Below are 23,819 nucleotides of genomic sequence, written 5' to 3' on the forward strand. Positions count from 1 at the left end.
AAGGCAGGTGGGGCTGGCTACTGCACAGGAACATAGGGTAACACCTAGGGTGCTAGAGTCCAAATAATGAGGGCGCTTGAATGTGTTATGTGGTATTAAAACATTCTTTGAAGTTTGTGTAACTTTGGGTTAATCTTGTTCTATCACTTCACATCTTCTCTAAGCTTTGATATATGTCCAGTTCTATCTATGTTGTTGTTGTTGGTGGTGGTGGTAGTGGTGGTGTATATGTGTGTGTATGGGGGAGGTGCTTCTGAATATGTTTTCTGCAATGGGAAGGTACAGTTTCTCTTGACATAAACACAGAGTGTAAAACTCACAAGTTACTAAACCCAATGATGTAAAACCTCTTTTTTGTCTTTTCCTCTCCTCTTTGAAATTTGAGGAACCCTTTCGGATTTACATGCTTTCAAACCTTCTGTGTCATGTAACTGAATTTAATAACAATTATGTTACTTTTAATCTAAACCTAATTTGAATTATGCTATTTTTCTAATTTCAGATGAAATTCCAGTATAACTATGGACCAATCTAGATTGAGCATGCCCCTGGATATCAGTACTGTTTTTAAGCAGGCTTCTTAATTCTTGAAATTCTAGAGAAGTAGACTTAATTGCCTTACGCACTGAACTATCAAAACACATTGTTACTATCTTAGTATACCATCTGGCAACTAAGTGTGTTTGTAAATGTTTTTCTCCATATGACTTAATCACTTTTATGTAGGTCTTTTAGATTCAGATTATAACATGAATTTTAGAATCATACAAATATTCCACCCAAGATCTCCCCAAATTCATGCTATTGTACAAAATAAAATATTTCTATTTAATTCTAATAGCTGTAGAACTCTTACTATAGCACCAACTTAAAAAAACTAAAGTCAACAGTCTCATCATATATGGGTGAAACTCCACTCCCAGTCCAATTCTTCCCAAGTTATGAAGTTATAAAACAAAAGTTCAATGTTTCTAAAATACAACAGTGAGATAGGTATAGCAGAACCATTCTCATTACAAAAAGGGAAAATAAGAGGAAACAAAGTGTTCTAACTAGTCCCTAAGTAAGACCAAACTCCACATTAAATATTAAGGCTTAGGGAAAATATTTGATTGTGAGATCTATTTTCTAGATTAACTGAGATAGAAAGTTGGTCTCAGCCTAACAGTTTTGCTGTTCATATGCCATTCCTCATGCTTTATAGTCTCATGCACACAGCTCATTCATGCTGGAACTACAGTGACTACAGTCCTGCCTCCATCTCTACATTGAAAGGTCTGCCATACTCACAGATTGGCAGAAGCAATGTTATGAAAATAATTTCATTAACAAAGCATTCTACTTTTCCATCATTGGAAGATCTTCTCCTGACCCCTGATCTCTCTGTGGTTATTCTATTAGAATATAAAATAAAATACAGTGTTCTTAGAATAATCAGATGAGGAAGGAGAATGGAAAGGCAGGGTAAAGAAGGGCATATGGGATGAGATGACTAACAGTAAAGGCCTTTTGAAAAGCCACATGGAAACCTATTACTGTAGAAACTCCTAAAATATATACATATATGAAAGAAATTTAAATGGAGTCACCATATACTAGGGAAGAAAATGCCCTAAGTAACTACAACTATGTCAAAAATGGGTTACATTTTATTGAATCATTGATCAAAAGGTTTCCATAAACTTCCCCAAACATCACATAATATTGCCAAGGATATTCATCACTTTACCTGATGCTACAAACCCTATTGCTGAAGGCATTGATTTACTCATGTCATTGAACATGAAGACACTGAACTTGTGCCAACGCCTTAGGTACACTGACTAGAGCCAGTTGTTTTGCATACTACCAGAGAAGAAAAGTAACCATAAATGCTACCCAGCTACAAGCGACTACACAATATACTGGTATAATAGTGGCATAAACGTTACGGAATTAATCAACCACTTTCTAGAGAATAGATTTAAGGTCCACAAGCTGGAACCCATACCTGACACTGCTACAGTGGCCGAGAACCTGTAAAGACCACGAATCTTACAGTAAAACCTACTACTATTAATCTGCTAAGAACATAACATAGAATAATTCCAAATGATAATTTTTCTATATCCACACAAATTTTATACCATCAGTGCATTGCTCAGCCCTCATCAGAGAAGGGATTTTTCATAGTAGATAGTGATTGACAGAGACCCACAACTGGACAATTTACAGAGAGTGAAAGACTTTGGAGCACTAAGCTCGAAATGAAGTGTCTTTATCAAACCCCTCTTCTCAGGATTTGAAGATTTATGCAAAAGAGAAGCAGTGTGGGGGGGGGGAGAGCCAGAGGTGGTGAACTACAAGGAAACAGTCTTTCACACACAATAGGGTTGATATATATTAACTGGCAGAGACTGAGACAGAATGGATAGGACCTATACACACCTAAACCAAATAAAATCCTAGTACAGAGAAGTGTAAGTAGATGGAAAGCCATATCCTTTGTTTAGAAGATATTTCTAATTGATACTTTCTGGGACAGTGGGAATTGGAATTCTCCAATGGAGTGTCACTGTATATGTCAGCCACACTCCCAGAGAGGTCTCAAACTCAGGAATAGTTGGCTAAAACACAGATGAATTCCATGGATTTTGTGAGCTTTTTTGGTTTTGTTTTAGTGATTTTTTGTGTTTCCTTTTTTGTCTTATTGATTTTTCACTTCCTTCTTTTGATTTTTGTTTTTGCTTTTTTGTTTAAGAAAGAAAGAAAGAAAATGAAGCTGGGAAGGTAAACAGGTGAGGAGGATCTGGGAAAAGTTAAGGGAGGGGAAATATGATTGAAATGTATTGGATAAAAAATTTTTTTAAAGTGGTTTACAGAATCACACATTTCTCGTTAAATTTCTAATGATATGCTTCATGAAACTAATAAAGTAATTCTAAATTTCATATGGGAGGAATAGTCCGTAAACTCCTAAGTAGAGAAGGCATAATAATACCACATCTCAAACTCTGCTTCAAAGCTACAAAGCATGATTCTGGCATTCTAAAAACACAAGCAAGCAAGCAAGCAAGCAAGCAAACAAATTCAAACATATAGACCAATGTAATAAAAGAGAAGTCCTAGAAATAAACCCATACCTCTATAACAACCTAATGTTTTAACAAAGGTATTAAGAATATGAATAGTTGAGCATGGGATAGGGGTTTTCTAGGGAGGGGAAATGGAGAAAGGGGATGGCATCTGAAATGTAAATAAAATATAAAAAAAGAAAACAAAACAAAAAAGAATATGCATAGTTTAGAACTGAAGACCCAGACATAAATTCTGTTATATATATACTTTTAAAACTTTTTACTTTCTAATTTGGAGGCCTTTATTTTTATGCAGATTTAAAGAAAAAAATTTCCTAGAAGATAAATGTGAGAATTCTCACCTCTGCTCCATCCCACAGGTATTATGGGTACACTTTCTCATCAGCTCCATCCCACAGGTATTATGGGTACACTTTCTTATCTGCATTCAGTAATTTCCATTGTGGTTTCTACTTTAACTTTGGGGTAGTTTAGAAGTGCATCCACTTTCAAATATATTAACATACTTCATCATGTTTTATTAGTTATAACTGAATTGTAAAATGGAAAAAATTCTTGTAATACACAAACTTACCAGAGATCAAGAAGATATGGGCTATAGAAAAGCCTGTTTTCCCTAAATTTTGGCAGCAAACCTTTGCCAAATTTTGTAGCTCAAGGTTATCAGTTGTGATATCCAGGTTTTTCACATTCCTTTTTATTTATTTTCCACATTGATATATAAGTTAATAAAAATTCATTTTTTCCTCAAACTTGGGAGGCTGAGACAGGAGGAGAGTCCCAGTTCAAGGCCATATTGAACTATAGTGCTAGATCTACCTAAAAGAAAATAGTGATAAAATGACTCCAAATAATATTCTGCTATACTCATGGACCATTGCATTACTCAACCATCATTAAAGAAGCTTCTTCTTGAAGCAGATGGGAACAAAATCCTAGAGACACATTGCCAGACATAATGCATGAAAAAAAGACTTTGAAACACACTGCTCTAAATTAAATGTTTCCATAAAATCTCTTCACCCCTGAGATAAGAGACCCCTGTAGAAGAGGGGGCAGAAAGAATGTACATGCCAGAGAGGATGGAGGACACCAGGAGAATAAGTTCATCTGAATCAGTTGAGCAAATTTCTTATGAGCTAACAGAGACTTAAGTAGCAAGCATGGGGCCTGCACGAGTCTGCACCAGATCCTCTCATATAGTATAGCCCCCATTTTAGTATTTTGATGAGATTCCTGAATATGTGAATGAGTGGGTCTGATTCTTATGCCCTCTTTTTTACTCTTTTCCTTCTGTATGTGTTGTCCAACATCAATATGATAGTTTTTGTTTTATCTTATATTTTGTTTTGCTGTATGTTATGTCTTAGAAGCTTGTTCTGCTATAATGACAGACAGAAAGGGAGTGGATCTGGGTGGAGGGGAAAAGGAGGGACTAAAAAGAGTAAAGGGAGCAGAAACTATAATCAGGATATAGTGTAGAAGAAAAAAATCTATTTTCAATAATAGGGTAAAAACAAACAACAAACAAACACCAGAATACAAAAATAAATCTACTGTAATGATGGCAGATTTAGCAATTTATTCTAGAAACTCCAGAATGAATTTAGCTTTGTCTACTTCAAAGTTATAAAATGTATAAACTTTTGAAATTATCACATCTTCTTGGTAAGTTTCAACAGATTTGCAATTACAGTAGTCTTTTTCATCTCTCTGTAATTTTTAACCCTAAAGATAGTTTTCTCTACATGGATATCAGTTCACAATGACAATTTCTATTTAGATTTTCATCTTTTTTTCTTGTATTGTTCATAACTTATATATTTTTATTTTTATTTCTTTATTTTATATTTTATTTATTTTAGAGAATTATATATGTGTATCTTGATAATGTTCACCTTTTACTCTTCCCCATGATTTTTCACAAATACATACCTTCTTCTCCCAGTTCAAGTCCTTGTTGATTTTGCAGCAGCAGTCTTGATGCTCTGCTCTTAAAGTCTTCCTGCCCCACTATAATGATACCTGCTATGATGGCAGACAGGAGTCTAGAATAACTGTCCTCTGAGAGTCTGCACTCAACAGCCAATGGAAAGAGATGCAAAGATTCACACCCAAATATTAGATAGAGCTCCGGGAGTCTTACGGAAGAGTTGAGATTGAGGGACCTGAAGAGGACAGGGTCTCCACAGGAAGACCAACAGAGTCAATTAACCTGGACCCTGTGGGCTCTCAGAGACTGAACCACCAACCAAAGAGTGAAGACCTAATCCTGCAGTGACTTGTATGTGGGGTTGGGGGATAGTTATCATGGGTGGCTGACACCCAGAGGTGCCTTCCCCTTCTGTTTTGAAAAGAGGATGGTGTAATGGGGGGAGAACTTGCATGAGGGGGTTACTGGGAGGAGAAGGGCTGATATTGGGATGTAAAGTGAATAAATAAATAAATTTTTAAATTGCAATTATGAAATTCTTAGATAAATGGATGGAGGGACATAGGAGAAAACCAAATGCCACTGTTCTGCTAAAGGAACACAGAAGTGAACTGACTCCTGATAACATTCTGCTATACTTGTAGATCAGTGTCTTGCTCAGCCATCACCAAAGAAGCTTCCTCCTGCAGCAAATGGATACAAATGCAGAGTCCTATAGCAGTACAATGTACAAAGAGCAAGAGACCTTGGGATGCTCAGTCCTAAATGAATTGTGTGTATCCTTTCTCTCCCCTTGGAGGGCTCAGAAAATCCTGTGAAAAAGGAGGTAGAAAGATTATAATAGCCAGAGGGAATGGAGAACACCAAGGAAGCAAAACCTTCCAAACACAGTAGGACGAATGCACATATGAACCCACAGAGGCTGAGGTAGCTTGTATAAGGCCTGCACAACTCTGGCCAAGATGTGGCCCAAGTGCTGAATGAGAATGTAGACACAAACGCCATTCCTCACACAGAAGTGTTCTTCAATTGATAAGAGTTTGTACATTTTTTTAAAAAGTTTTCTCTAACTAGGTCTCACTAGGATACAACCCATTCTTAAATCTAGGCCTCAGGCTCAGCAGTAGATGGCCAATACAAAATAAATTTTAAAACTTAAAAAAAAAAATCCCAGTCCCTTTTTCCATGATGTGACTTAAGCCTTAAGTGTAGAGGTTGTGTTGAAAACGTTTTAACTGGGGACATGTACTAACTACACAGACCACTGATCTCTGTGGTTGGATCATTTGTGGTTTTCCTTAATTATCACTTTTCTGTCTACTGCAAAAAGCAGTTTCTTTGATGAGGGTGAGAACTACATGTCTGTGAGTATAAAGATGAGTTTCAGAATGCAGATCATACTGGCTTAGGAAACAGACAGTACCAGATTCTCTTCCAGTTTCCATGGCCTCACTCACCACAGGTAGTTGGCTAAGTTTACAGATCTTATATAGGCATAAATTCTCTCCCATTAAGAGAGTCTAAAGTCCAATTCAGAGACTACCCCTAGATAAGTGCTCCCTTTGCACTTATTAGAATATCTTATCATCCTTGTGATAGTTGTGATTTGTTGACATTACAGTTGGATAAGGCTCTTGATACCTTTTCTATGATGATAGAGAGATGCTGCATGGTTTTGTCCAAAACTATGAGGAATAGCCTCAGATAGGAGGTCTCCATGTCACACAATCACACACATGCACCCACACACAAGTATATGTATATGTATGTATATGTATATGTTCCTCCAAATCCTTTGTCTGAAATGTATAGTGTGTTCAACAAGGGAGTTGTCTTGTTAGGGTTTTACTGCTGTGAACAGATGCCATGACCAAGACAACTAACTCATATAAAGGACAATATTTAATTGGGCCTGGCTTACAGGTTCAGAGATTCAGTTCATTATCATCAAGGTGGAAGCATGGCAGCATTCAGGCAGACATGGAGCTGGAGGAGCTGAGAGTTCCAGCTCTTGTTCTGAAGGCAGCTAGCAGAAGACTGGCTTCCAGGCAGCTAGGACAAGGGTATTAAAGCCCACACCCACAGTGATGTACCTACTTACTCCAACAAGGCTACACCTCCTAATAGTGCCACTCCCTGGGCCAAGCTTAAACAAATCATCACAAGAGTCTTACCTTGTTTGCTGAAAGGCATCAAGGGCAATAGCAATAAAATATATATACATATAAATATATATACATATAAATATATATACATATATATTTCAATCTTTTGAAGTCATCATTGTTTATGAGTTTAGACAATTTACTTTTAATTAAATGTTCAATTTGTTTCTGTCATTGTACTCATTCTACTCATGTTTTTTTAATTTGTATCCATTTCTTCTAAAAACAAAATCTATAGTCCCAGCCTTAAAAACTACATAACATTTTCACACAGCTTTTGTATTATCCTTATTAATGCTCGTGTTTCTATTATATAGTTAATTCTTTAGTGCATTGTTTAACTACAATATGGTATATAATGATATGAACAGTGTCAGTTACATTACCTGAATTGATAAATACAATAGATCAAGTAAAAAAAAAAAAGCCCATGTTATTTTGTGTAGTTTTCAGTAAACAGCCACTTACAGGTTATAGAAATTATGATCTCTATCAGCAAACCCTAATAAAGGCAGTCATTATTCTTCTAAAAGTGGAATAATTGGTATGAACTCTTTTTATCTCAGGCTTCTTTTATTTTCTGTCAATTACTTTAAAATTTCATCCGATGTATTTTGATCATATTCACCTTAACTTTTCTGCCTGACCTCTCCTAGATTTATCTGACCATTCTTCCCTACTTTAAGTTCTTTTTAAAAACTCACTGATTCCAAATGTGCACCCACTGGAGCATGGTTGACTTACCATAGGCCATACTCTAAAACAAAACTGACACTCCATCCCCTAGAAATTATTAACTGCCAATGGCTTCTCAGTTAGGGGTGAGGACTTCTGAATTTCTTCCCCTCCATACTAGATGTTGACAAGCTTGATCTTATATAGGGAAACACAGCTGTTGTGATTCCAGGGATGCATTAGTCCTGTTCTGTCCAGATGATACTATTTCAGTCCAGTCTTTCTGGCTTCTGGCTCTTATACTCTTTCCACATCTTTTTGCTTGACAGTCATTGAGTCTTGGAGATGAGGTGTAATACATATGTTTCATTTGTGGCTAAGCATTCCCCTGATATTTGTTCTCTACACTTTAACCAGTTTTGGATTTCTGTATTAACTACCACCCACTAGACAAACTTTGATGACATCCAATAGCTATACTAATTTATAGGTATAAAGGCATAACTTCAGAGGGTAGTATCTGCTCTCCATTTAGCAGGATAATAGTAATTGGCTTACTTAAGGATCTATGATCTCCCAACCATGGATTCTTGAGCAGATTTATAATAAAAGAAGCATACTTATTCCTCTGGATGGGTCTTGAGTGAACCAGCACTCAACTGGTTAGTCCCATAACACTCATTCAGCTATTGCACACATGAGCATATCTTACTACACCAGCCATTGAATTTCACAAGGTTTGCTGCTAGGGAAGACTTTGATGATTGTCTCCTAGTAGCCTAAATAGCATCTTTCTATATTATGAAAGATAGCCAGAGGAAGAAAGCTTCTTGGTCAGTACCAACTTGATTTTTCTATGTTCTGTTATCAATAAATTAATTTGTTCTATGCTTCTATTGTGAGACAGTGTCGTATTCAATTGCACTAACTTAATTTCTATTTAAAAAATTTTTAAAGTCAGCACAAAAATAATGAATATCATTATGGTAATTTTCATATATGTGTCATTATAGCTTGGTCTGGGCTCATTCAGAGATTCCCCAGTTTGACAATGAATAAATTTTAACAAAGAAGAAGCTTTATTCAGATCTCGTGCTGGATACTCATGATACCAGGACTGTACCTGAGATATAAATATATTCAAGTTATATCTCTGAATTATATTAGTCCAGGAGTTATAAACCCAAAACTCAGAAGTATTTCCTGCCTTCATACAATTAAGGGCAAACATACATCCTGATGTACTTCCTGCCTACATGTGATCAGGCAAACACACATCCTGCCTACATGCAGTCAAGCACACATCTTGCCTACATGCATTCAAGGGCAAGCAAGCTTTTTTTACAGGAGCAAAGAGACATGGTGTGTTATCTTACATAAATAATTGTTTTGTTGATATTGTACAGGACCAGGCAATGACAAAAATAACCCCAGCACGCCAGGAAGCTATCTGTTGTTGGACAAGTAGGGCTTACAGGAATTTTTGTTTTATAATTCTCTTAAGCACAGTAATTTTAAACTTGAACATAATGTTTACCATCACATGCTAAGTCACTGTTCTCCCTATTGGTCTCCTCCCTTCTCTTGGCTTGTTCACTTCTCTCCTTCAAACAGTCCTCACTTCTCTTTTCATAATACATGTAGTCTATGACCCGCTCTTCCCCTTCTTTGACCTCTTCTTCCCTTCTTAAAATCCTCTTTCAGTTTTGGTCACACACACACACACACACACACACACCCTACATGGAAATCCAAAGAATCTGTAGAAATAAAAGGATACTTTAAAACTGCAAGGAATAAGGAAAGAAAGATATTGTTCCATAAAACAGGAAAACAACCCTATAAGACTCAGTATAGAAAGCTAGTATTACTCTAATCCCAATATTATATAAAAACAAAAAAATCTCTCTAGACTAATTTATGTAAGTATCCACACAAAAATTCTCAAACAAACTCTGTATACCAAAATCAACATGCAAATAACACACACCATACACACCATAATTAAGTTGGGCTTCATTCCAGGGATTCAAGGTTTGAATAACATATGCAAATAACTAAGTTAATACAGCACATAGTTTTAAGGACAGAAAGTATATGATACTCTCAAATGATGCAGAAAAATGTACATTCTTGCAAACAACTAATCTTCATGTTCACTAGTGAGCTTTGCCTTTCAAAGTGTAATCAAATTCAGTCCTTCACATCTTGGTAAGTGCAAAGCTAAAACAAGAGTGAAGAGATGATTAAGTGGACTCAAGCTTGTTACCTGAAGAAAGTCAGGAGAGCACAGAAATTATTTCCAAAGAAATACCTCCACCTTGAATTAAGGATAAAGGAGAAATCTTATCTCGAGAATCTGGATCTATTCATAAAGAAAAGAATATTAAGAAAAGGCCCGTTTAGGAGCATACACAATCAAGAAATATATTGATGAACATGCTTAGTTTTAAAATATATTTCAAGTGCTGAGGACACAGCTTAGGGATAGGGGACTTGCCTAGCATGCTCAAGGTCCAATCTCCAGTACTGAAAAAAAAATTAACAGTTCCAAAAGGAAATATGGCTGACAAATATTTTCTATTCTTAGATCAAGTCTATGGACTGCATTCTCTAAAGGTTCAAAGTGACAGAAAAGGAGAATTTTAGGAATATCCAGCTTACATTATAAAGAGGAAGAAAGGGATGCCTCTGGCCATGCTTATGTTGTGACAAGAAGATGGGTGACAGAATGCCTCTGGGCATGCTCAGGTTGTATAATACAGATGCCAATAGAAACACTTGAGGTTTTTTTTCAGCTTGTGTCACAAATCTGGCTGACAAGATCCCCTCTGGGCCTGCTCATCTTGACTCATAAAGTTCTAGCTTTAAAATTATATATATAGTTTAAAAGGGCATCAACATAGGAGTTCGGGGATGTTTTTCTTGATAAGAAGCTAATAAAATTGGTTTGGAATCTGTAAGGTCCTCAGATATACACATTTGAATTTGTCTTTCCCAGAAGACAAGTCTGCTCTACCCAAAGAAATGTTCTGGTTCTTAATTTGTGCCTGTTTCTCATAAGGATTAATAATTTTTTGAATGATTTTTAAAGGAGTTATCAACAGTCCTGGTAGTTTAGAATCTTATTCCTCACCAGCCCCTGAAATTTCAAGTCATTAAATAATAAACAGCCAATGTCATTTTGTTGGACCTGCCAGTTTTGAGTTAGACTATATAGTCAGAGCTTTCCCTCTGGGTTCAAACTCAAATTGAGTATAAAAGTCTCAGTATCTTCCTTCTTCCAGCTGGAGCTGTGTGTTATCAGTTGCTGCTGAGAAATAAGCTTGAGAGTTTTAAAGTAATGCAATTATAGATGCTATTCCCCACTGTAGGGTATCAGAAACAATGTGCATTGCTATTGGTTTTTATTAAGTTGAACTAATAAATATTCCTTCAGCCTTTAACACTACTTTCTAGTTCTGTCACATGCATCTTGTTCATGTGCAGGCTCTGTGAGAGTTTTGCTGCCATGTGTGAACACTGAAGTGAGAGGCTGGAAGGATAGTGATCTGATTCAGTCTAAGCGACACACTGGATGATGCCCTGCGCTATTTGCAGTTTTTGTAATGTTCAGAATTTGCTGTTTTATTTTCCAAAAGCTGACACTGCCACCAGCTCCCACACAGGGTATCCCTACTATGATTCTTAGTAATACAAGGGATCCTTGCAGCATGGCGGCCACTTTCTTGACAGTGTTGCCTGTATTTTCACACTGTGAACAGCAAGACTTCATTGTTTTCTTTACAGAATTTAAAAATTCTAAAAATTTATTTCAATTAACACTTACAGATTTCTCTGGGTTGTGATTAGTTTTACTATGTTTTCCATACTCATTCACTGAGATACACTCCTTGTATCTGCTCTGTCCTGGTGTCACAAGAAGCACCTCCTTCCATGTTTATCACAGGTCAGACCTGATGAAGTTAGTGGGAGCAGTGACTATATGCAAATCAGCACAGCACATTGGCAAAAGAGCTAAGTGATCTAAAACTTAAAAAAAAAAAATCTTGAAGTAGTTGTGTAAACCCAGAGTGGAGAACGTTCTCTCAGCTGAGAATCTGAGACAGCTTCCTAGGAAAGGTGACATTTCACTTGGGTTTTTATAAAAAGTAGTGGAGGGTGGATGTAGATGGAAGAACACTGTGGGAGAGAAGCTGAATTAAACTACAGAGGTCAGAGAATCTGAAAAGGGCAGTGAGATAAAAGGTTTGTTCCAATAATAGGGGGCCAAGCAAGGAGTAACTCATTTAAAAAAGGCAACAAACAAACAAAACCCCCCAAAACAAACAAACAAAAACCCTTAAAGTTTGAAGAAGCTTGGGAATGTGATAAGGGTTGTGTTTCTAACTGACACATGGGAGAGACTTGCTGAGCCTGCAGAAATTTCTTCCAGTAAAACACGTAGCCAAGAAAGGCACACATGAGTACAGTTTGGGAATGAGCTGGTAAGCTACCCTCTAGTGAAGCCTTCTGACTCTCATTATGAGAAAGTTTTATGTTTTTTTGAGTCGTTTGCCATATATATAGTTGCTATTGCAGTTTTAAAATTAAGTAAAATATTAATGGCAAACACAGAAACCAAATAATTGTTTGTATAAGAACCAAGTTAAATGCTTTACAAGGAGTTGCTAACAAGGAATAACATATTATTACTGGGTGTTATAGTCAAAAATGGAAGAATACCTAGAAACAAATGGTAAAACAAAACCAAAACATAACAAAACAACCAATATAGGTGCTGGAGAGATGATGGCTCAGCAGTTATGAGCACTAGATGCTCTTCCAGAGAAGTAGAGTTTACACTGATCACACTGATCTCCTTGTGCATACTGATCACACTGATCTCCTTGTGTACACTGATTACACTGAGCCCCTTGTGCATACTGATCACACTGATCTCCTTGTGTACACTGATCACACTGAGCCCCTTGTGTATACTGATCACACTGAGCTCCTTGTGTACACTGATCACACTGATCTCCTTGTGTACACTGATCACACTGAGCCCCTTGTGTACACTGATCACACTGAGCCCCTTGTGTACACTGATCACACTGATCTCCTTGTGTATACTGATCACACTGATCTCCTTGTGTATACTGTTCACACTGATCTCCTTGTGTACACTGATCACACTGAGCCCCTTGTGTACACTGATCACACTGAGCTCCTTGTGTATACTGATCACACTGAGCCCCTTGTGTACACTGATCACACTGAGCCCCTTGTGTACACTGTTCACACTGATCTCCTTGTGTACACTGATCACACTGATCTCCTTGTGTATACTGTTCACACTGAGCTCCTTGTGTACACTGTTCACACTGATCTCCTTATGTACACTGTTCACACTGAGCTCCTTGTGTACACTGTTCACACTGATCTCCTTGTGTACACTGTTCACACTGATCTCCTTGTGTATACTATTCACACTGAGCTCCTTGTGTACACTGTTCACACTGATCTCCTTGTGTATACTGTTCACACTGATCTCCTTGTGTACACTGATCACACTGAGCTCCTTGTGTACACTGATCACACTGAGCCCCTTGTGTATACTGTTCACACTGATCTCCTTGTGTACACTGATCACACTGAGCTCCTTGTGTATACTGTTCACACTGAGCTCCTTGTGTACACTGTTCACACTGATCTCCTTGTGTATACTGTTCACACTGAGCTCCTTGTGTACACTGATCACACTGAGCCCCTTGTGTATACTGTTCACACTGAGCTCCTTGTGTACACTGATCACACTGAGCTCCTTGTGTATACTGCTGCCAGGGCTCAGGATTCCTGTGGTCCTCGAAGTCTTCTACAATGTGAACTTCACGCCTGCAGATTCTCATGCAGCCCCACCAGACCTACTGCTTAGGTTGTGTAAGGAAGTTCCTAAGTATGAACCTACAAAGAATAAGTCTCAGTTCATTGTTTCCTTAATTCGCAGACGCAGCACTAGTGCCATTCATTTCCCTAGCCCATTGGATTACAGCAAGTCATGTTTTTTAAGCTCAGATTTTTGACTTATAAGGTAATGATTTGGGTTTTTTTTTTCAATTTTCCACTTTTATTAGTTAATTTTTTTAAAGTAGAGTTTCATCACATGATGTGTAGAGAGCTAAATGTACCAAGTTCCCGGGACCTGTCTGGACTTAAGGTAACAAGCTGAGGTGGGACACGGCATCAGATCAAGGTGTAAAGACTGATGATCTCTGGCCTTGTAACTTTCTCTAACCACTGGATACTATTAGCTGATGGTTTCTAGAGACTTAACACGCTCTTGCTTATTCTGTGGCTGAGATTTGCTGGCTTCTTTTCTCTTTATCTCTCTGCTTTACTTTTAACTTATTTAAACACCCCTGTGCTTTATTAAATGCTATACCTTTATATACTCTCTATTGCTGTTCTATGCTTCATAAATGCGCTGAAAACTTAACTCTTTATTAACTATCATTGTTTTGTGCTTCATCAAGTGCTGGAAACTTAACTTATTGTTTTGTACTGAAAATGTAACTCTTTCTTACTTGTGCTTAAATAAGGACTACTATCTGGTGATTAATACATGCTGTTTAGCAGTGGGGGAATTAAGCAAAAGGATTTATTGCTAGAAGCCTCTCTTCTCCAGCTAGACAGCCAGAAGCCTTTCACTGGCCAGGTTGGTTAACTCTTTTTGAACCCTCTGAAAAAGGAAAGGAACCATTTTCCACTTCACTTAGTGTATATGACACACTCAGTGCGTGTGACACACACACACACACACACACACTGAGTGAAGTGGAAAATGGTTGCATCACTACATTTGGATGGATGGATGGATGGATGGATGGATGGATGGATGGATGAATGGATGGGTGGGTGGGTGGGTGGGTGGATTGATGAATGGTGCACAGATCCCCAAGTCAAACCATCATCTTTATTTTTTTCTCAGTCTATTTTATAGACATGAGTTCGTAGAAAATTACCTAATAAATTGTTATACAAAATGGGAGTTACAAAAGGATGTTGATATTAAGTTCAAAGCAGTATTTCACTCTATATGCTCATTTATACATTCAAAGCAACAGTATTTACATGACCTTGCCTTATCAGTGCACACCTGTGGCTTCATCCTTGAACCCTTGGAACACAAATTTGTTCCAAGCCTGTCTTTCCTTTTAGTGTAATATGAAGGCTCATTGTATTCCTTATTAGTGAGCACATTCTATTCTTGATTATTACATCTTTCCAGCAAAATAACTAAAACAATCTGTAGGAAGCCGCAGTTAGCGGTGGTTAGCGGTGATACATCCGCCATTCCAAGATGGCACGGATATCGTGTCCTCCCCACTAGTAAACAATTAACTGAGTAGGTGCAAAGGCAAAAGGCACGCCAAAGTCACTGGCCAATCCCGAGGTGTAATATTGGGTGATGAGTGAACAGCCAATCAGAAGTGAATATGTCACTCTAGAGTGTATTTAAGCTGTGCCTCTTCCTGTGTTTCGGCCCTTTGGTGGTCTTCACTTCTGCTGATACAATATTAAAGCCTCACTGTGGTAACCACCCGAATTCTGCCTCTCGTGTCTCTCTTCCATGGGCAAAAGGGGACACGGGAGGTGCGCGGAACAACAATCTACTAAAGCTTTGTTCCTAAAATTATTTGAATCAAATCAGGAACTCTATAAAGTCAGTAATTAATCTAAACAGCATTTATTTATGAAAGTTCGTCTTTATGTTGATCTGTAGGAAATCTGCTCAATAAAGTGGGCTAATGCTCAAGACTCCTTAGGCTATGCAAGAGTGAAAGGAAATCACTGCAAGAAGCCAATCTTAGATAGAGTTGCTCAGGGACTTCCCTCTCAGAACTCACCCATCTTAGGCCATGCAAAAAAGTGGGCCACCTCCAGGAAGGCCACCTGCTAGCCTTAGCCTTTCCTAGATGGCCCCTGACACCATTATGTATACTCATTGTCTATGTACAGTGTCATTCAAGACAGGTTCTCAATATTTGCTTAACACACAGCATCCATCCCAGGACTTTGAACATGAGCCTTCTCCAGTAACTGCCCATCACAGCTTAACTAGTAGAACTCCTAGGGGAGAAAGTCACAGTTCTCCCTGAATTCCAAAGAAACAAGGCATAGCATGCTAAGGTTTGTGGAAAAGTCAATCAATGGATCACAAAGAAAAAGATAATTTTCTTGAAGACGGCATTTTTTTTTTTCTACAGAAAAGCAGTGGCACAAATCCTTTTTACTGGCAGAAGTGGTAGGTAGAGGCAGAGCCGTTGTGCAGCTTGGAGGTTAAGAAACAAAACAGAACTTAAGGGTACTGGTAGGTATCTTGGGCTCCATTCTTACCCATTCACCAACAGTGGGCAAATTATCAGTCTTGAGCCTTCATTTATTCATCTCTGTGTTCATTTGAATGAGAATAAGCTCATATATTTGAGTGAATGCTCCCAAGATGGTTGGTGGAAGGATTAGAAGGTATGGCTTCGTTGGAGGTATGTCCCTAGGTGTGGGCTTTGAGGTTTGAAAAGCCCAGCTCAGGTCCAGTCTCAGAGTCAGTCTCCCCTCCCCTCTAGCCCCTCCCCAACCTCCTACTTGCAGATGAGATGGCTCTCAGGCACTGCTCCAATGATGCTCCTGTGCTACCTACAATAATGGCATAGAACTCAGCTTCTGAAATTGTAAGCAAGTCTCCAATTAAATGCTTTCTTTTCTAAGTTGTCATGGTCATGGTATCTTTTCATAGTTGATAGAAAAGTAATTAAGACAGTCTTTAATATAAAGATAACAATGTTTTGTGTTGCTTTTTTAGGAAGATTGATTAAATAGTAAAAGCTTATATGTTTGGGGGCATATGAATAACTTCCTTAAATGGAAGTTATACCAAATCCATCTTACTCACCACAAAGAAACACTTTAAAGAAAAAAAAAATGATAGGAAATATATGTCAGGGTAAAAGAGAGAAAAATTCCTCAAGATTCCTGTTTTTAGAATTGTTTGTGTTATGTTTCAGCTTGTTTGTCATCTTGACAGGATTTAGAATTAACATGAGAATAAAACACTGGGTGTTTTATATTCATGTTAATTCATGAGGGAATCCAGGCTTAGCTATTTGAGGAGGGAAAACCTATCACCCTATGGGCTGGGGTCCTGGATGGAATAAAATCTAAGTAAATATCTGAGCAGCAGCATCCATCTCATTCTGCTTGGTAACAGTAGTTACAATGTGGCCAGCTGCCACAGGCTCCTGCCACCATGTCTTATGGACTGTAGCAGGACACTTATTCTGCTACATTGTATTTGTAGTGGAACTCAGTGATTAGGCAGTAGAAGAGGAGCTGGGAGAAGAAGAGAGGAGGAGGAGGGGAGGAAAAGAGGAAGAGGAGAGGAGAATGAAAGGCAGGGGAGGAGTAGAAGGAGGCTATTAGCCATGGAAAACTACAGATGGGTCGAAAGCTGTCCTAGGTAGCAACTTCTATCAAAAGGTTAGATATTGGGTAACAACTCTATCTGTGTGGGCATCTTGTTGATTGAGCATTTCTAAATATATAAATCCTTTAGATAATCATTAAACTTTAAGAGTCTCATGTCTACCTTTCTACCGGGTACTGTGAGGATGGCAGATGTTGTCTGGGGTTCATCCAAGCTTTGTGGATGCAGTGTGGTGGATTGGCAGAGCTATCCCCCATGCTGGTGTCTTGTGGGTGCCAGGGCCTGAGAATCTAGCTAGCTGGAGCCCCGGTCAGAGCCGAGGAGCAGTAGGAACATGGTGGCTGCCCAGGAACAAGCTGGATCGGGCACTGTTTTCTAAATTTGCCCCATACAATGGACCTTTGAAACATGAACCAACATAAACCCTTCATTAAGTTACTTTTATCCAGGTATCTGTCACAACAAAGGAAAAGTTACTAGTACAATAGCATTCTTATAATTTCAAATTAACATACTAAGAAAACTTCTGAGTTTCCTAGACTTTTTGGACCTTTACTCAATAATTCTAACACAGTATAAACTTATTATTTAAATATTTGACAGTAATTTGTGGTTGTCCTTCTGGTATAAATGTCACACACATATGATACCAGTTACTCAGAAGGCAGGAAAACTGCAAGTTTGATACTAGGAATTTAGCAAGGCTTTGTCTTAATAACGAATGAATAAGAAGTACATAAAATATGTAATAGTCATCCATGAATTATTGATTGGAATGATTTGCTGAGATCATTTGATGTGTTTTTTTCTTATTATACAAAATATAATTAGAAAACATATGGAAATATTTTAGAAAATAAGATTATAATTATATATAGGTAGCTATCTGAGTGTACAGTTGGTATTTCTGTTTGACACAATTTTGTCTCCTAACTTTAAGCAGTATAAAGCTCCCAAACAATTGCTCTGCACATGATGAGGCTCTGTTATCCCAAAAGATGTTTTTGGTAGTGGTGTTTTTTCTAATAATTACAAAGACTTTCCAAGTTGAACATCCCTAATTTGAAAATAGAAAGCTTTTGAGTGACTTTGCTAAAAAAGGTTAAGGTTTTAGAGCATTTTAAATTCTGTTGAATATATCTAATAATTCTCACATATCACAAATTTGTTTTGATATTTGACATTTATCTTGTAATGATACTTCTGGCTCAATTATTTAAATAACTTCAGATTTCAGAGAATTCTAGGTTACAGAATTTCTAACTTACAGAGAAACTACTGCTTTAAATTGTCCTTTGATATCCACATGAGTGTTGTAGTGTACATGCATGTGTATACAACGTAAAAGAGAAAATGTTAAAGTATATATTTAAAATCCACTAAATTTCATCTCAATTAGGAGTCATACCAGCTAGGTTTGGTGATACTATCTAAAACAGAGCATTCAGGAACCTGAGGCAAGAGGACTATGAATTTATGACCAGTCCAGGCCTCTAAGTAAATAAATTAACTAAATTAACTAAATTAATTAATTAATTAACTAAAATGGTTTTAGTGTTCTACAGCACTAGTCTAGGATTTATGCAGCCACTAGTATATGCTTAAATTCATTATTATACATACAGCCTTTCTAAACTTGGAAAGATGAAAACTATAAATTATTTTTAAATCACATAGAAAAAAGTTAATGACATTAAACATTGTACAAGGAAGCTCTAAAACCATGCATATTTACACAAGTGCACTTCAGCCTCATATATTCTCTGGATAATATACAAGGATAAAAGTCAGGATTGATATGGACAGAACCAGATTCCATGCGGAGGGTTATGGGGGGTGGAGAAAAGAAACCAAGACAAATTTCTTCTTTTTGTCCCTAGCTGGTAAGAGTCTGCAACCATATTCAATGCTTGCTCCTGTAGTAGAAAAGTAATCAGAAATCTCATGTACTTTAAACCTAATGAACTACACTAATGACCAGCTAAAGAAGATACTGATAATATCAAGTAGGTATGGGTTGGCCTGATGCTGCTTGTATTCTAAATCTAATACTGGTTCTTCAATACCTGGTTGCCCCAAAGATGAGAGTTCGAAAGTAGATCCAAATGACACTAGGTGACCTTGCCTCCAAATTATTTCTGATTAGTAAATAAAAGTGCCAATATCTGGGCAGAAGAGATACAGGAGGGGTTTAGGATTCCTTGGCTGGAGATCAGGGAATCCTGAGGGAGAGGGAAAGCACAGTAATGGAGGAAGAAGCTGCCATTGGTTAGCTGAGTCATTAAATAATGGCCTTGTAGGTTGGCTAATTGGACTTAAGAGCAGCCCATACAAAACATGGCAAATTATATAATGGGATTATTAGCTGGGATAAAGACATAATAGCATGGAGGACAGATTTCTGCTCAGCTTTTGTGCTGTTTAAAGATTATTGTAAATAATAAAAGTTGCGTGTCTTTTATCTGGAAACTGAATGATCAAAGGCAGGGTGGAAACACCATATTGGGATTAAAATTTATCCCAATTTATCAGAGAAACATCTCTGTGCAGTGGATGGTGAAAAATACAGAGAAACAAAAGGTCAAGTGTAGAGAATAGGTGTCGGTGAAGTGCCAAGCCACAGACAGATATCCTCTTCCGAAAAGTCTCAGAGAACATCCTAGAAGAGGGGCTAGAACAATTATAAGAGTCATAGGTTGGCAAACACTGGGACAAAACAGTGTCTTCTAGACATGACTGGAACATTGTACTCATGGCAGCTGTGGTTATCTGCAGAAAAATCAATCCAGACAATAGTCTAGAATGGATGGGGGATTAAGGACACAATCTTCCATGACTAGCTGAGGAACTGGTCTATTAACAGTCAATGGCTTCTAGGGTCATTAGAATCAGCTTTATTTAGGGGTATAGCCTTTGGTAGATTGGCCATGCTCCTAACTTCATATCGATGTGTTTATGAATGACATTAATTAGATTTAATGGGTTATTTAAAAAAAAAAAAAAGGTATGAAGTTAGGGTGGGGATAAGGTGTGGGGAGGGTCTAGGCAGAACTTCAGGAGTGGGGAACAAAAATAGATCAAATTACATTGCATACATGTATGAAATTCTCAAAGAATAAAATACACTTTAAAAAATGTAGTTTCTAAAAATATTATTTATTAAATAATTATTAAATAGACATTTTTACAAAACATATTGCATAGAAAAGTATGAAAATGTTCATGCTGCCAGAATTCTGTCTTTGCAGCATCTTGGGTCAGCAAGTCTTCACTTCTGGAAGACAGCCAGGAACGAACAGACTGGGAAGTCACCAGTTCTACTCCTTTCAGTGTGGCGGCTGCTGTCTCACAGGGAAAGTAGGCACTGATACTGCAGAGTTAGCATCATTCCCGGAGCAGCTGCTATACAAAACTGGCCTCTGATCCAGATTTCCTGTGGATGTCGGTCAGGTTTGGAGTAGAGTATCTCATAGGTCAGGAATAGTTAAGCAGTTGTACAAGATTTTCAAGGCATTTCAAGTAGTAGGAATTTAGAGGGTCTTCTTCTGAGTTTGAGAAAGCTGATAGAGGAAATAAGAGTTATATCACTTTATTAAACAAATGCCACACATATGGATAGACACTCTTACATGAAGCTATGAAAGAGATTTATTAGCAAGCTATTTATGCTCTTAATATACTGGAATTATAAAAACATTTTACATTTATAAAATTAAAATGTTACAAATTTCCATTCTTTTCAGTGATTTATCTAAAACACATTTAAAAAACCATCTCTATAATTCACATACATTAGCTATAATCCAGAATGAATATCATGATGTTTCTTATATACCATCCCTCTAAAGTCATAAATTCTCCATTTCCTCAAGAAAGGCAAGACCACATCTAGAAACAAATCAAAGCCTTTCCTCTTTAGAAACAAACATTAACAAACAACAGATCTACCACAGTGCATGAAAGACATACTTTGTTATCTTGAGATAAAAGTGTTTGGGGGATAATGCTCATTGAAAACTGGCTCTCTTAAAACAACTGACATGCTCTGAAAAAGAAACCCCTTGAATTATGAATGTAGATCACAATGAAACCTGACTACAGAGCAATCAGATCTGGGCCTCGAAGACTTCAGCTTCCTAATGTTCAATCAAACTTTTGTCTTCAAGGTCAATTCTAATTGGGCCTAGTTCTTATCACCTAAGAATGCTCAATAGCAGAGTAGCAGCTGCTGCTGGCCAAAAAAACAAAACAAAACAAAAAACAAATAAACAAGAAAAACCAAACAACAAAAAAAAAACCTGACTTGGAGAAAGATCACAGATAGACACAATTTAAAATATTTATATTTTAAATACTGATTTATCTGAACATTTTATTATTTTACTACATCAAGAAATATTACCAAAAAAAAAAGCATGGGCCCATCTGATAGTACTTCAATAATATTTCTCAAAATCTAACTAAGCAAAAACAATGCACAACACTGTCATTTTGCAATGGCCTGTTCAAATATTTGAGCAACAAGGATATTTATTTATTACTTTTCAAATTTAATTGTAATCTCTTTAAATTAAAACTTACTTCTCTTTGCTATGGAATATGCTTCATCTACTTTTCTTTTTATTGATGGATTTTTCAAAGTTGCTTTTGCCTGGAGAAGGTGAAACAATCTATTAGATTTATTCCCAAATATTAAGGATGAAGATAATGCAGTACTGACTGTCCATCATTAGACACAGCTTTGAACAGGATAAGAGTAAAAATAGCATAATATAAACAGTTACACTGCAGTTCAGCCTATTGTGTCAAGCCCACTGTACATTCTGAAGCTTCCCCTCTGTTCACTCTTATTCTTTCTCCCCTAACCCATGTGAGAAGGATGGCAGCTCCTTGGCCCAGGGTGAAGAGAAGCTATACAGGCATGGGTGGCTAGCTCACATATATCATCTTCAGGATGTCCGTGTGCCTTAGTACTGTCTATCATTTGGCTACTGGGTTACCACCAGATATGCCTTACTTCACTTAGCAATGAAATGTTTGCAATAAAAGAAGAGCATAGGCCAGAGAAAGAGTGGCCATAGTCTCCATCCTTTTGCTCACATTCACTCTGGGCAGCCCATGTGCTTCAATCTTATAGGGACTGATCTTCAAGGCACTAATTACAAAAAATTAAGTGATGATATGTACAAGCTAAAGGCATGTCCAATGCACAGATAAAACTACTAATCATCCTTCCATCAAGATGCATTTCTCCTGGGCACATCTGTACAAACAAATAATTTTACTATAATTACAGTAAACTGGCAAATTTAATTAAAATTAATAGGAAAATTCACTTAACAAAGGCACCTTTATGAGTCCAATCCTGGTTAAATAATTCAATGAAAAGACTATTAACTGATAGATTGTTAATCTTATGAATTAACAAAGAGAACTTGGGTCTATGACTTCATTTGTATCTTTGGCTAGTATTCCTCTGATATTCTTGGATGCATCCTTAGAGCCTTAATTATTTAACTGCCCCAAATGTCCTCCCTCCATTTCACCATGATTTTAAAAACTAACCTTTTGGTAATTATAAGTTAGAGCCCAAAGTGAAGCTGCTCCAATCCTCTGGGCATTTTGATTCTCACTTTCTAAACAGGTAGCCAGAAGAGTAACAACTTTTTCTAAAATCAAGCACATCATAAAAGAAAAGTTCAGTTCCGCACACTTCAGTGAATTCTTATCTTGGACTGATTCCATGATAATAAACAGAATAACTGTCCTATTAGAATAAAAACAGTATCTTCAAACAGTAACTTCTATAACTTGAGGCACGTGAAGGGTATCTCAGAACAAACTGTTTTCACACCAGGTCCAGTTGTTCTGGATGTCAATCCTCTCTAAATTTTCTGGTCTAAGTTCAACACAGGTTTATTCATTGAGAATCAGTAATTCAAAATTAAATATATTATACTAAGTAATTCTGTTATAGCTCCTATTTTCTTTCTCATGCACAAGACAGATTGTTACAAAATCATAATCACTACTATACAAACATACAGCATGGGAATTCTGTATTTTTATATCACAAGAAAATCTGACTCGATGGCATTTTAATATATAAGAAATGTTCCTTTACTACTACTTTAAAGGCAATTTAAAGTAAATGTTACTTTACATCTACTTTAAAGGCAATTGTCAGATGCATCAAACAATATTAAAACTTACTTTTATTATTTTCATATATCATTAAATTCCACATTTGTATAATTTAAAAAAAAATTTAAGGTGAAACGCTTGTTTCAGCAAACTAGTTACATGTTAATCACCCAAGGGATCTAACTAAACTAGCACTGCTCAAGGAAAAATTTGATCTCAAAGAATCAGACCCTCAACTGGCCTTGACAGTAAAAAGAACAACTTTGACCACCTGCATGGTCTTAAACAGCCAGTGGGAAAGTATAATAAAAGTTAAATGATTGATAAAGATATAAAACAAACAATGGGTCAGGCATTACATC

General features: G+C 37.1%; 1 protein-coding gene across 4 annotated transcripts in view; it reads right to left on the reverse strand.

The window, feature by feature from the left end:
* Positions 1 to 20,450: 20,450 nt before the first annotated feature.
* Rttn (rotatin) overlaps positions 20,451 to 23,819 on the reverse strand; it is a 164,236-nt gene continuing 160,867 nt past the window's right edge. For all 4 annotated transcript variants that reach the window (XM_076912332.1, XM_034518621.2, XM_076912334.1 and 1 more), the window contains 3 exons: positions 22,879 to 22,982; positions 21,895 to 21,964; positions 20,451 to 20,873 (listed from right to left, as the gene is read on the reverse strand). In XM_076912332.1, coding sequence (XP_076768447.1) covers positions 20,788 to 20,873; positions 21,895 to 21,964; positions 22,879 to 22,982 — 260 coding nt within the window. In that variant the 3' untranslated portion in view covers positions 20,451 to 20,787. The remainder of the gene's footprint in view (positions 20,874 to 21,894; positions 21,965 to 22,878; positions 22,983 to 23,819) is intronic.

This window comes from Arvicanthis niloticus, chromosome 14 (genome assembly GCF_011762505.2).
Source record: "Arvicanthis niloticus isolate mArvNil1 chromosome 14, mArvNil1.pat.X, whole genome shotgun sequence".
NCBI classification, from domain to species: domain Eukaryota; kingdom Metazoa; phylum Chordata; class Mammalia; order Rodentia; family Muridae; genus Arvicanthis; species Arvicanthis niloticus.